This window comes from Bombus impatiens, unplaced genomic scaffold, assembly GCF_000188095.3.
Source record: "Bombus impatiens unplaced genomic scaffold, BIMP_2.2 scf_0203, whole genome shotgun sequence".
Lineage (NCBI taxonomy): Eukaryota > Metazoa > Arthropoda > Insecta > Hymenoptera > Apidae > Bombus > Bombus impatiens.
The window spans coordinates 1761457-1776604 of NT_176622.1; the positions used below are offsets into that span (position 1 = coordinate 1761457).

General features: G+C 43.1%; 1 protein-coding gene across 1 annotated transcript in view; it reads left to right on the plus strand.

The window, feature by feature from the left end:
• The window catches only part of LOC100741335 (fringe glycosyltransferase), a 129781-nt gene that overhangs the window by 12430 nt on the left and 102203 nt on the right, over nucleotides 1–15148 (plus strand). Inside the window, exon 4 of the mRNA XM_003487861.4 lies at nucleotides 6133–6235. Coding sequence (XP_003487909.1) covers nucleotides 6133–6235 — 103 coding nt within the window. The remainder of the gene's footprint in view (nucleotides 1–6132; nucleotides 6236–15148) is intronic.

The window sequence follows — 15148 nt, forward strand, 5'->3', positions numbered from 1 at the left end:
TAAAACCGATAGTACATTAAAGTATGACATTCGAAGAATATAGTATAAAATTTTCACGGAGAAATATTAAAAAATACGGCAATGGCAGCGATTATTCGGACGTGTCTCTTCGGAAAAAAGGTAGAACTGCGGTGCCCTTGATAATTTGGTGCTGGATCATCTGAAATCGAATTAACCTTAGCCCTCCCCTTAATACCAACGGCACGATGGAAAAGCCTAGTCGTCGTGGAAGTTGAAAATCTAAAATAGGTGGGAATATTTCCTAAAAGTATGTTTAGTCCTTTGCGCTCGACGTAGCTGGCCATGTTCTTCCTTTTCTTATTTGTTTCTTTATACGATGCGAAAGCGAAATTCGAAGGAAACGCGCGTTTGTAAGAAATTTGCAGCTCGTGTAATTTTGTGTTACGTAATTGACAGTAATCCGTGATCAGTGTCTTCTCGAAGGGAACAGTCGAGTGTAAAGAGTTTCATACAGTGTCGTAGTTGCTGCTTTAGAGCGCGTGAATTAACCAGTCAGCTGTTTTTGACGGGTATACTCGTCGCGAGGAAATGCCACTATTTTGCGTTACCACGAGCCCTGTCAGTAATAAAATCCAAAAATAAAACGGTTATTTCGTTGTAACTTAATTCTATATCGTAAGAGTCACGCGTACTCCGTGCCCGACGAGTATACTCGTCATCGCTTACTTTTTGCCAAACGTTTTTTGCACGCATTTCAAAGAGGTCGTAACAGCTAACTGGTTGAGGAGTTTAGCTGGGGAACAGCGTCGATAGAAACTTCGGAGCAATTAGAAAATTTGGAACCAACGACGAGATACCCTGTACATTTTGGAACATCGTGAAACAGTAACGCGTGGGATAACTACGTGCCGATTAAAATACAGGCACAAACTTCCTGATTCTACGTAATAACAAAGATTAAAACACCTACGAAGCTACCGCCGTATCTCGTCACGCAATTCCTCTCGGCACTTTCATTAATTAAGCAAGTAATTAAGCCCGAAAAAGTCGCTTCTCGCAGCGACTAAATTCGAGGCTCGACTTTGTCGATCTCCTCCTAGCCAATAATCCCTATCATCGTTCTGTCCAACCAAACTATAATTTTATTCGTACGACCCTGGTATCCTAATATATCAAGGATCGTACAGTCGGACAGTTTTATTTCATTATATCATATGTATGAAAAAAAAAAGAAAAAAAAGAGGGGAAAGGAACGTAGCGGAGGAGAAAGGATAAACGAGGGAGCGGATAAATAGAAAAGAACGAAGAAGAAAGAAAAAGAAAGAAGAACCGAATAGGAGCGTTTATTTCTGTTGTAATACGAGGCACGGATAATTACGGCCGGGCTTAATGGTTGGCCTCGTTTACGCGATAATTGCCGGCGCGGAACGAACGAGCGTGTAGGAGCTGGCTCGCTCGCGGACCCGTGCTCGTCAATCATTTCAAAAGTTCGCTCGTCGTGCCCGGTTAATGGTCGCCAACCGAAACACACCGCCTCGCAACGACTGTCCACTCAACGTGGGTTCGATGTTTTAATGGCTGTGGATCGTGGACGACACGCGTGTATCGTTATCTGGCAAGCCGCGGGATTAATCCGACGAACCGGCGTAATTGGACTGGCATGAGATGCTCCCGGACTGATTTAAGGGGGAAGGGATCGCGTTGATCGACCACCTGCTGGATTCGATCGAATCCAATGGAAATGGAATTTAGTTGCCATTCTCCTCCGAGTCGCTTTATCAAAGGATTTCGTATTGGTATTTCGAAGAATCGAGCGAGGATCGCGACACACTTTCGAGTCGATCTTCGGAATCTTCTCGCGGGGATTCGTTACGCAGGCGTTTTGTAGTTTCGAAGAACTTGGCGAAGATGTTGGGACAAATTTTGGAATCGATGTACTCGAATCTCCTTCTCGAGGAAGTATGTTAAAGAGTAGCGTTGGAATTTCCTACAATTTCACGAAGATCTTTGCACGATGAACAATTTTGGAGTCGATGTACTCGAGTCTTCTCCGTCGAGCAGATATTTCAAAGAGCAGTTTTGGAATTTCGTAGAATTTCGGAGATCCGAAGATCCAAGCATCGTCCAAAGACGATGACAAATTGTGGAGTCGATGTACTCGAATTTCCTTCTCGAGGAAATACGTTAAAGAGTAGCGTTGGAATTTCCTACAATTTCACGAAGATCTTTGCACGATGAACAATTTTGGAGTCGATGTACTCGAGTCTTCTCCGTCGAGCAGATATTTCAAAGAGCAGTTTTGGAATTTCGTAGAATTTCGGAGATCCGAAGATCCAAGCATCGTCCAAAGACGATGACAAATTGTGGAGTCGATGTACTCGAATTTCCTTCTCGAGGAAATACGTTAAAGAGTAGCGTTGGAATTTCCTACAATTTCACGAAGATCTTTGCACGATGAACAATTTTGGAGTCGATGTACTCGAGTCTTCTCCGTCGAGCAGATATTTCAAAGAGCAGTTTTGGAATTTCGTAGAATTTCGGAGATCCGAAGATCCAAGCATCGTCCAAAGACGATGACAAATTGTGGAGTCGATGTACTCGAATTTCCTTCTCGAGGAAATACGTTAAAGAGTAGCGTTGGAATTTCCTACAATTTCACGAAGATCTTTGCACGATGAACAATTTTGGAGTCGATGTACTCGAGTCTTCTCCGTCGAGCAGATATTTCAAAGAGCAGTTTTGGAATTTCGTAGAATTTCGGAGATCCGAAGATCCAAGCATCGTCCAAAGACGATGACAAATTGTGGAGTCGATGTACTCGAATTTCCTTCTCGAGGAAATACGTTAAAGAGTAGCGTTGGAATTTCCTACAATTTCACGAAGATCTTTGCACGATGAACAATTTTGGAGTCGATGTACTCGAGTCTTCTCCGTCGAGCAGATATTTCAAAGAGCAGTTTTGGAATTTCGTAGAATTTCGGAGATCCGAAGATCCAAGCATCGTCCAAAGACGATGACAAATTGTGGAGTCGATGTACTCGAATTTCCTTCTCGAGGAAATACGTTAAAGAGTAGCGTTGGAATTTCCTACAATTTCACGAAGATCTTTGCACGATGAACAATTTTGGAGTCGATGTACTCGAGTCTTCTCCGTCGAGCAGATATTTCAAAGAGCAGTTTTGGAATTTCGTAGAATTTCGGAGATCCGAAGATCCAAGCATCGTCCAAAGACGATGACAAATTGTGGAGTCGATGTACTCGAATTTCCTTCTCGAGGAAATACGTTAAAGAGTAGCGTTGGAATTTCCTACAATTTCACGAAGATCTTTGCACGATGAACAATTTTGGAGTCGATGTACTCGAGTCTTCTCCGTCGAGCAGATATTTCAAAGAGCAGTTTTGGAATTTCGTAGAATTTCGGAGATCCGAAGATCCAAGCATCGTCCAAAGACGATGACAAATGTCGGAGTCATCGTACTCGAGTCTTCTCCGTCGAGGGAATTTTTGAAGAAATTATTTTGGAATTTTGAAGAATTCTATCGATCCTGGAACGTATTGGAGTCGACGCACGAATCTTCTTCGTCTTCGTCGAAGGGATTCATCGAGATCCAAAGAATTTGGATATTTTCTTACTGCGATTTGAAACGGACGTTTCAAGGGTAAAGAGTGGCGTACGATGACAACTTCTTCGATCGATGTGGCAGTCTCGTCGTTAGATAATCACGCGTTGATCAAAGAAGGAGAAGCGGCGCCGCGTGTCGATCAGGCCGAACCAGATTCCACCTTGCAGCAGATTCTGCGACCGGTTTCCGAGGGGACAGATCGATCGATCGCCTTCATTCGACCCGACATCTCGGCCACGCGCGAAAGTCTTAACTTCTAACGAAAACTAATTCCAACTTCTAAACGGAATTCTTCCATCGAACACGAGTACAAAAGCAGGATATTTCTCTCGTCGAATTTACAATCGTAAATCTCTCGCAAGAAGCGAGAAAAACTTATGGGAATACAGTTTCCGCAAACTTGGTTTTCGCGAACGAAATTTTAATAGCGGCTGATTAACCGAACTTTAGCTCAGCTATAAGTAACGTCTGACATTAAGATGTAAACAGTAGGGGCACGGGTTACGTGACACGCTGTGGTGGCTCGCGGTCGATACGAGTTTGCGACATTATCACGGTGCTTAGAAGCAACTGTTTCTCGCGATCATCTTGTACGAACGTGAGCTCGCATCAACCGAGCAAAAAGCCATATACAGCGAGAAGCAATAGGTAAACTTTTGTTACACGAACCACTGACTTTACGTTGTTGTTTTGCTACGATTTAAAGGTCTTTGAAAGCGCCAGTTCGTCAATGTAGTAGTATTTTCCCGATATGTTTCTTCGCATAGTTCGCGAGTGTTCAATTTGTAGAGCCGCTAAATTAACAACGAGCTTCGTCCAAGCTGTTGCAGAGTAGATTACGAGGTTACACGCGTAACGCGTGTAACGTATTTTGTATTTTCGCGAATATGAAAAATGTTCACTGGAAATACGAAATAAGGAGGGGGAGAAGGAACGTGATTTTTTGCTCCACTGATCCAATTCCGTCGGTTCGTGAATATGGCGGTAATCTCGGCGGACGAAGGAACAAGGGTGGATTACGCGAGGCAGGTAGAAAGGGGCCCGTGGTGGAGGTGCAAACCGGTGCAGAGCGCGTGGTGAGGTCAAATGTCGGACGGTGCCCGAGGGCTCGCGTGCTCATCCCCTCCTCCTTAAGTCCTTCCGTGCCCGGTATTATCCTCCCTGTTGTTGGCTGCGTCCACCCACGCGGCCAACTGATGCGTCAGTTTCGCCGCAGGGGAACACGTGAAGCTACGTTGCTCCGAATTCTTCTCAGTTTCCAAGACATTTCCAAGAGGAAATATTTTTGCATACTTTTTGCTTCTTTTTATTTCCTACGAGGAAATTTTCGAAATTGTCGTAAGTTCATGGAGCATTACTATTACAGATTGCGTACGTACGTAAAAGTTCATATTTTTACTAATACTATTGGCGTATGATCTGTTAGATTGGCCTAAAAGTTTCTTTCGTTTCGCAAGGAAATAATAGATGCACGATGTCGCTTTTTCTTTCGTATTATTCTATTGAATTACGTACGATCGATTTTGTTCTATTGGAGGAATCTTTGGATATTTGGAAGGAATATGCAAAATTACGTACATGACCCAATATGCATAATACGATGCAAAATACAGCCCGTTTATATCTTTTTATATTTTCTACTCGTATTTTATTCATCGATACTTGTATCGCACGAATGTTTGTATGCTCGTATGCACCTGACGTCACCTTGTGTAAGTAATAAGTGTAAGTATAATGCAAATGAAAGAAAAAGGCAAACTCGTTTAAGTAAATAAAAGAAACAAACAAGCGAGATACTAACGTTTCGTAACTGGAAATTTCCCGCGCGCGCGTAATTATTACATTCCCGCGTCTAATTAGCACAACGAAGTTTTACAAGTTGCAAATCGAAAGTTATATCGGTATCGATAAATTCGCGATAGCAACAACGTCGCGTTTCGCGCGTAAATTGTACAAGCTACGAGTCAAGCTAATTATCCTATTTGTGATAAATCTACAAAAAAGGAAAAATAAAAGTAGACACGAAAAGAAGCCTACAACTGGTAACTCGTCGATTTGCTAACAGTACGAGCGGCCGCTAATAGATAGCAAATTATTATGCAAGCGTTCGATCATCGAATCAGCGTCGTTGTTACCGAGTATTAATCATCCGAGATCCAGGATGAAACCGGCCGTAAAACCTGCGACCTTTTTCTCTTATCTTATCCCTGCAAGTTATTCTTCGCCGACCTCTGCGCGATTATTAAGCGGCCGTGTAATTACGGCGAGCGGTTCGAACGGTTAATTGTCGCGTATTGTTGGCGGAGCGTAATTGAAATACTCGCGTATCGTGGGAGCGTCCGTGGTTGGAAGGTGGAACGACGTGTATCACGATGATCGAGGTGTGCCCTCGAAAGCACGCCCGATGAAGGAGAAGAGAAACGAGCGACGAGGATCGAGCCGAATTAATTAAGCCTCTGTACCGACGAGGATGATTATTAACCTCTTAATTAATTACATCGCCCACTACTATCCCTCGCTGAACCTTGGTGTCCCTGTTTGATTGCAGACGGCCACATGATCAACACCAAGTGCTCGTCCTCGCACAACAGGCGGGCCCTCTGCTGCAAAATGTCCGTCGAGTTCGACAGGTTCCTCGACAGCGGCCGGAAGTGAGTACTATTTCCGATTGTTACATCTTTTCCATCTTTTTATCGCGTTTCTATCGCGTTTTTTGGTAGGCTAAAAAACAGTGGGATATTTTGAGGGAAAGCGAGGTCGGAATGATATTTCGACGTTCGTTGGACGTAGAAGTGTTGACGTTAGAATGTCACGCTGGTCTTTTATGACCCCGACATAGGACGTAGAATTTTAGAAAGCGATTTTAATTATGATATATCGGAAAATAATTGGAAAATAATTGCGGATGGCGTCGCAACGTCGTGTCTGTAGAAAAACGTACAAATGCCAATAAATGTTAGTTAATTGTTTTGTCTTTTTACTTTCCTCTGCTATCTGTCTAAACGAACGGAACGTTAAATTCTCTCTGTACGACTAAGAGGTAGCACGTACAGGCTTCTCTATAGATACACGCGATAGTTGAAAGAAGGCAGCGTGTCGTTCCTGGGTTAATCATTCTATCGTTAACGTTTAGCCAAATGTTAGCTATAATTCAGCCGAGAACTTTGCTCGCGTTCGTTGAAAGTTTATCGAATTCACGACTTTGCTAATTCCATTGACCGGTCCTGTTCTCGTGGAACAGTCCGAATATCTCGAAAGAAGGTTTGTAGAAACACGAAAGGGCGAGCGGGCCCAACAACAGGTTGTTCCTATGGGCAGTCCGAGGCTGGTGCGCGTGGTACGAGTGCTTAGACGTTCTCCGCTGGGACAAGTTCATCCGATACGTCCGAGTTAGCCGGACCACGCGCAGCTAAATTATCGTTTCCTCCTCTTTTTCGAATCGAAGGGACCTCGATATCGGTGTTCCACCGACGGTGCGTCCATAATATTCTCGATATCGAATTGGTCGTTGATCCAATAAGCTTCGAAATGCAAGTACCTCGCGTTACATTTGTGTTGCGAGAGGTGGTTCGACATTCGGCCCTCGAATCGTAAATGACTACGATAATCTTAGAGTATTCGTATTATACAGGGTGGTTGGTAACTGGTGGTACAAGCGGAAAGGGGGTGATTCTACGCGAAAAAAGAAGTCGAAAATATAGAATAAACTTAGAATAAAATTGAATATAGAATAAATTTGTTACAATTGTAAGAAGTTGAAGCGCTCCGGTTACCAATGACCCAATCAAAGTATTAATACGCAGGCCATTCGTATTCGACTTAATTTGCCTTTTATACCTTACGCGTTCCCATAAATCATCGATAGTTTCTATCGCATGGTAAAACATAGAGTCGCGAAATAAGACGCCTAGTACAAAGTTAAACGATACGATCCGAGCTGTTGCGTGTCGTTCTTCGTGAACGATCGCGCGATTACTTGTGCGTCTTAGTTTATCAGCTTGGTTTTTCCTTCTAGGTGAATCAGAACGATGAGAAAATGACGATGGAAGCTCGAGATATTAGGTTGTTTCTTGTTGTATATTGTTTCGTCGAATTACGTACCATTTTGTTCCGTTTAGATAAACACCGCGACATTTCACAGACTCGGTTTCACGTTTGTACGAAGGTGCACCGTTGTAAAAAACACGTTTGCGAAAGAAAGACGCTTTCTTTCCTAGGATAATCTAATAGACGTACCGTGTTTTGTCGTAAGTTACGTCGAACGCTTATTCGTTTGAAACGCAACGTTCGCGATAGCAAAGTTTCGTTAAATCGACGATTTCTTTATTTTATCTCGTGACTATAAAACGATATAAATATCCAGCAGACTCGTAAATGAGAACACGGTATACCTATGGACTTATAAGCCACAAATATGAGGCTAATATTAGTTTCTGCTTAGCCATTAGATGCTTCCACATATTAAGAGAAGAGCTTATAGAGTTTTAGAGCACGCTGAGATTCGTATCTGCGTTGATTGTTTGCTTTTCGGGCGGTTTCTAGACGAACGTTTGAAGTTCTCGCTAATGCCCCGACAGACAGTTATTTCCTAGCTGGATGGAATTTATTTTCTCTGCTTTTTCCGACAGGCTCTTAATATGCCTCTGTATGCCGTGGATAAACGCGTGTTTCTCAGATATTAGAAGCTATGGAATTTTGAAAAGACGGGGAACGGTACTCTAGAGATGTTGGAGATTTCAAAGATGGCTCGGGTTTCTTTCCGCTAATTGCAACGTTTCTGTCTTCTTTTTTTCGTTTTTACAAACAACCTGGTCCAGGAGAAACGTCGTAGATTTTGGAAAATTTATGTTTGCCTTGGGACGAAGACGATTATGAAAAAATGAAAAAAATAAAGATTCATCTGGAAATCTTGCGAGATTTTTCCTCTTCGACCAAATAGACCTTCGTGGTTATTTAAGATTCTCAGCAAGGGAAGACCCTCGGTTTTCTTCGTTCTGGTTTCCAGGTGCCGTGGAAAGGGTGTCAAATTTTTCGAAAGCGGAACGACACGACGAACCGGCCAGCATGAAAAGCGCTTGTTTGCAAATGAGATGTTATTGCTGCCGCTTGACCGTCGAATATTCTTGTTTGGATAGGGTGGCACGATCGTCGCGTCAAAATATTATCCCTGACTGAAAAAACATGCCTAATGGGGCCGTCGTCGTAGCGGACCAATTACCGCGTTTCTGCCGTCTTTTCCAGCTCTTTCCTTTTTCTCTATTTATTTCATAACCGCATAAAAGCTTCCTTTCGAACCTCCATTGTCCGCGTAGAATATTTCATGTTTTTTCAAAAAAAAAAAAAAAAAAAAAAAAAGAAAAAAAAAAAAAAAAAAAATACAGAAGAAAAGAAAAGAAAAAAGGAAAAGTAATTTCCAGAACTCCAGTTTAGATAGAAAAAAATGAGTAGAATATTGACGAAAGCAAGCTACATGTTTTGAACGTTTGAAAAATCAATTATTACAGGTGAAACTATTATTATTCGTTAAAGTTAATTCACCCGATCGTCGATACATCGAGAGAGGCTACTGATGAAGGTACTTCCGGTTTCGGGAAGGGAATCTCTTGGTAGCCACTTTTTCCCATAACAATCCCTCGTCGGCTACTTGGAGTGTTTACGTGAAACGCGTAAACCAGCGCACCAACGATGTAACCGCGATAAGTACGAAGATCAAAGAGCAACTGCGAGATCCTTGCCCCCAGAGGGATAGAGAGTCAGAGAACGAAGAACAAGCTGTAATTGCAGCTGTTAATCCGACTACGGAGAGACCATTACCGTATATCTGTTCTTTCCGTGTGTTTTAACGTAAAAATCTACTTTCGAGCGAAGTACCTGGCTAATTCCTTGTCCTTTGATCGCGATCGTTCTTTACTTCGATTTAAATACGTCGATAATTTCGGTAGAATTCTGATAACGTTCCGACGAACAATCGTTACGACGTGGAATTAAATTGCACAAAAATTCAACTGATAATCAAGATTAGATCTAGAAATATTATCGCTCTTTCCACGTGTCTCTTCGACAAGTAAAATCCATTTTCCAGCGAAATATGCGTCACGATCGTCCTTTGGCTTGCTTGAAATACCTCGATAGTGTTAATCAAATTTTGACAACGTTCTGACGAAAAATCATTACGACGTGGAATTAAATTGGACAAAAATTCAACTGATAATCAAGATTAGATCTAGAAATATTATCGCTCTTTCCACGTGTCCCTTCGACAAGTAAAATCCATTTTTCGATCGCGTTCGTGCCCCAGCTCGATTTAAATACGTCGACGATACCAATAAGATGTCGATAACGGTGCAACGAAGAATCATCGCGACGTAGTTTGAAATTTAGGAAAAATTCAGTCGACGACAAACCCCGAGATATCATCCACTCGAATCGAGGAAACGTTTAGTTTATCTAATATTCTTAAGAGGAGAAAAAAGGTAGGCAAGACCTAACAAAAATATTTGATCGCGAGTTCCCACAGAAGCCGAAAACACTCTTGTCGTGGACGTAGAGTGTCTACAAAGGCAGCCATCAGCCTCTTTACCAGTCTCTCTCCGACTTATTTACTAAAATCTCATCAAACCCTCTGGAACTCTTGTATTCTCTGGCGTGGACGTTTAATTGGTCTCTTTCGGCGTCCCTTTGACCAGCATTTTCCCCTAACTGGCCAGCAGCCAGCACACGTGCTCTGGATGGGCACGGTGCTATTCGTGCCGAGCGAATCCTTTTGTCCTCTTTGAGAAAAGTCCACAATACGGTACGCCAGGGCCGAAGGACGAACAGGACCAAAGCCGTGCTTCGTCGTTGTCGTTGTCGTCGTCGACGTCGTGAGCAGCGAACGCTGCAAAGGGATTAAGCGAGAGGGAAGAAGAGGTGTGCACCAGCTGGCCCGAGATGGAGACGATTCAATCTCCCTTTTTCTATCTTTCTCTCGCTTCTTCCTTCGGCTTTCGAAGGGCGTTCGAGGAAGAAAGGCCGGACGAGTGTCTCGAATGTCACATGCGGGCTCGTTCCTCCTTGTCCCGTTCCTTCGCAGCCTGCACGCCTGTTTCTGGGATCCTCTTCCTCTTGTCCGCAACCCTCCTCCCTCTTCTCCTTCGTCGTCGTATTCTTCTTCTTCTTCTTCTTCTTCTTCTCTTCCTTCGACTCTTTCCCCCCTCGAAGCTTCTTTCTCGTTGCCACTCGACGTGTGTTTTAATCCTCCTTTTTATTTTCCTTCCTATTTTCGTTTTTACTTTCGTGCTCGTGTACTTCAACCCTCTGTATATAGGAGCGTGAGCGTCCGCGAGGGAGGAGCGTGCTTGATTTATCGGAGCACGGAAAGTTTCATACGCTTTTCGACGGGTCGTTGGAAACCTCGTCCTTCTTGGATTACGCTGGATATTCGTCGTCGGCCAGGGAAATGATTTGTCGGTGCCGTTGCTTTGGTTTCTGGCTTCTTGCTTTTCCACGTGTACTTCCCTTGGATATTTTTATCCCTGCACTTTTCCATACTACGTTCCCGACAATTTTTTATCCTTCTTCGAGGATTAGCTTCGCATTTCGATCGTTATTAACGCGTTAAAATTTACACAATCTTTGCCAAATGTGCAACGTACGTACCTCTCGCTGTAATCCTTCGCGAGCTTAAATTTCTACGAAATAATCATTCGAATATCCAATAACTCCAACGTGAATACATTTTTCTAAACAACCTACGATGCAACAAGATTCAGCAAACGACACGGTCCAATCTAACTGCTTGTTTCTTATTAGCGTTTGCATCCAAAATTTTCAAACCTTCGGCTCGTTACCCACGCGAGGTACGGAATACGCGAGAAACAATAAGATTTCTATACGTGGAATACCAATAGCGAGTATCTAAAAACTGCCTATGCTTCAATTTTCTGAAATGTTTAAAATAAGACGAATTACGAACGATGTTTGGATAACATTGTCAGAGAGAAAACGCAGGGAAATACGACGGAAGATTTTGCGAAAATTAGACGTTACGGTGCGATATTCCTCGGTTTATCGCGGCTCCCAGGGCGAAATACATGCGATACGCGCGTGATAGCCAACGTGTTAAGCTCTCGAGGAACGATAACTTACAAGCACCGACGAAATACCCATCCTCCACGGGAAGATGTCTTCATTTTTTTCACGAGGAGGCCAGATTCCGTGGCTGAGAGGCCGCTACTTATCGTCCTGGTTAAATTACCGGCATCGATTTCGCACGTTCGCGTTCGTCCAATTATGCGAGCGTTTTACGCGTCGCCACTTAGATTCGCGCTATCGATAAAAGTACGACGGTGCCGCGCGAATTTATGGAATTCCTTGTGATGCGTGCAGCTGCTTTCCAGGGCATTCGCTAGCGTACCGCGTGTTTTTACGATTCGCCGCTGTTCGACGATTCGACGAGTCGATATTTCGCGCGATTTACGCCGCGGAACGGACGCGCCCGTCCACCGATCCCATTTGCCACGCTCGAAACGAATATGTTAACGAACCCGTTTTCACGTTGTCGAGCCGAAGAATTTTTACGCGCAGCTTCTTTAATTCAGCTTAGCTTCCGTTTCGTCGCGTTGCTCTCTGCAAGACCTTCGAGTGCCTCGAGTGGGACTTACGAGTGTCTGGCAGTCGGACTACCGCGTAATTTGGCTTCTTTCGAGTTCCATGGAATTTTCAAACGCGCCCAGTAATAGCTGTGTCTGTTCCAGCGCTTACGAGTGGACCGCGGATGTTTATGTAGTCACGCCTTTACGAACGTAACTAAAGCGACAGATTTCAACGAAAGATTCGTCCGATTCGTTGGATATAACGAGTACGGTATACGCGTTGGATAGCTGGTTCTACAGTTTCGTATATCGCGTGCGTACTGTGCATTTATGTTGTCTTAGATTTCTTGCGAATCCATTAACATCTACGTTCTATTTGCGTAAATTCATATTTTCTTTTTTTTTTTTTATTTAGTTGTTTACATTCACAATTTGTCCGATTTGGACATTTGGTAGAATTTTTTGGCTGAAATTCATAGTTTCGCGAACGCAACTAAAGCGCTAGATCACGAGCACGGGTTCGTTTATTAAACAGACGGAGAACCGTCTCTCGGATATGCGTAGTTTCGCGTATTACGCGTATTTTGTGCATTTCTTCGGCTTAAACTTCCTCTAAATGCGTCGACATCTGATATTTTTATCCGATCTTGAGCACGAATTTCTTTCGTATATTAAATAGATCGAGAACCATCCTTCGGATTTTCACCTTACGCTTTGGAGCGTTGCGTGTAATTTGCGCGTTTTTCCACTCTCAAATTTCTTCCTGGTCTACTCGTACAGTGGTTTACAAAGATACTCGATCGCTTATCACACGAAATCGTTACAGGTGTATCGCGTGTGCTGTATGAAATTTCTTAAAATCGTACGAGTATCGTGAGCGTGCTGGTAAAATGTGCAACCGATCTGAAAATGTATACGCAAATTACGAGGCTCACACGGCACGGACAGCGCTTTTAAACGTGTAATTACCACCAAAGATGAACACTCGTTCGATACTCTGGCTTGCTAACTTAACGAATAATTCGTCGTTCGGCTACTTTAACTCGTGACGAACATCTTTGAATTTCTATACAAATTTTCCGATCGGTTTCAGCTTTTCCCCATAGTTCGCTGAACGAACAACGTTAACGAAATTCCAACGTGTCTCGTGTAACACGCGTAATGTATGCGTGAAATGTTCCTACGAGTGTTGAAATATTTTTCCGAGGCTTTTTCGTCCACGTTTCGAATCTCGTCAGTTCGACCATCAAAGTGGCCAGGGAATTGTAAATTGTAATTCGTGGGACGACGCGTGGTGTGGTAGGCTTCTTGCGAAGTTTGTCCGCGGTTGGGCTCGCGCATAAAGGCTTTTTTACGCGTGGCGGTCGTGGCCGCGTGATCGGAATTCGACGAGGCTGCGCGCGACCAAAGGATACGCGACCAGAAACGGAATCGATTAAACCGCGTCCGTGTCCCAAATCGATTTATCCCCTAGCATCGATCCGCCCCGGGACATCGTGCCTCGACCTCGTTTCATCGACCGCTTTCATCGAGAATCGCTTTGGTTTTGCCTCCTCGAGCCTGCTTTGGAGTCGCTTAAGTCATTGCCGATTGCCGATCGCTGGCGCCGTGTATCAACTTCCTTATAGAAATCTCCGCAATTTGTCACGTGGTCGATACACGCGAACGTTTCGCGCGAAACACATTTTCAGCAAAAAGCGCCGCATTGAATTTTCTTTCTGTGCTTCGTTCTTCTGTGTCTTTCTTATGGGATTACAATGTTCCGCTTGCACGCAATGATTCGTTCTTCTGTTCCGATTAATAAAAATACTTTATCCCCTCGAGATCGGAGAAAGCTGAAGTTTTTATCATTTTCTTCGTACCATCTTCGTTTTTCTTCGTCCAGTTTGTTACTCGACATACTACGCGATACTTTATTTAAAAAAGGAAACACGGCGTGCTTCGAATATTAGGTAGAAAAGTTTCTTTCGTTTTGTAAGGAAATAACGGACGCACGTTGTTTTCCGTTTGATATTATTGTAGTATCGTGGACGAGGGGCCTGGGGAGTGTCGTGGTGGGGCTAAGACAAAAGATATCAGGCGAAGACAAAGGACAAGGGGTTGCTAAGGATATAAACAAATTAACAGCAGTACGAGTCGAGAAGCCAGAGAGTGTGGATCGCGTTGTCGAGATAGCGTTGTTAGCGTTGTCGAGAGAGAGTTGAATCTGTGTTGACGAGAGTCGTTAATTAATTATCTAGTTGTCTTAATTATAATACGTTGTTGCGATTAGTTCGCGTTAAATAATCATTGTTTTCTGTTCAATTAACATCCGTTTAATCCATTTATTATTAATAAAGTAATTATAATAGTTTAGGATATTACGTTATTTTATCGATTTTTGCGTATGATCCATTTTGCTCTATCAAAATAAAGATCACAAGGTTCGACAGATTAGTTTTCATGTTTGTGCAAAGATGCGTCGTTGTAAAAGACGTGTCTGTGAAAGAAAGACACTTTTAACATAATATTCTCATAGATCTCCGGAAATGAAGATGCTATGTAACGTTTTAACCGAGAAGAGCGCTCTTATCGTTGGATGTTTTAATCGATTACACCACCGTGTGTGGCATCATTTCGTCCGCACGAATCGTAGCTATCGTAGATAAAGTTGTTAAATATCTATGCGACATTTTTGCACGCGCAATTAAAGACACGGGATTGGAATATAGATGCGTGTTAATCGTAATGAAAATTGTAACGACTATTGTAACTCTATTTCAGATATTCTACGCAGTTTTATACAGGGTGGTTGGTAACTGGTGGTACAAGCGGAAAGGGGGTGATTCTACGCGAAAAAAGGAGTCGAAAATATAGAATACAAATTTTTCGTTCGAGGCTTTGTTTTCGAGAAAATCGACTTTGAATTTTGGCGCGGTACGCGTGCACTTTATCGCGTCTCGTTATAACGGACTCACTGTAGATCGTTGTCTCGATTCACGTTACGTCGAT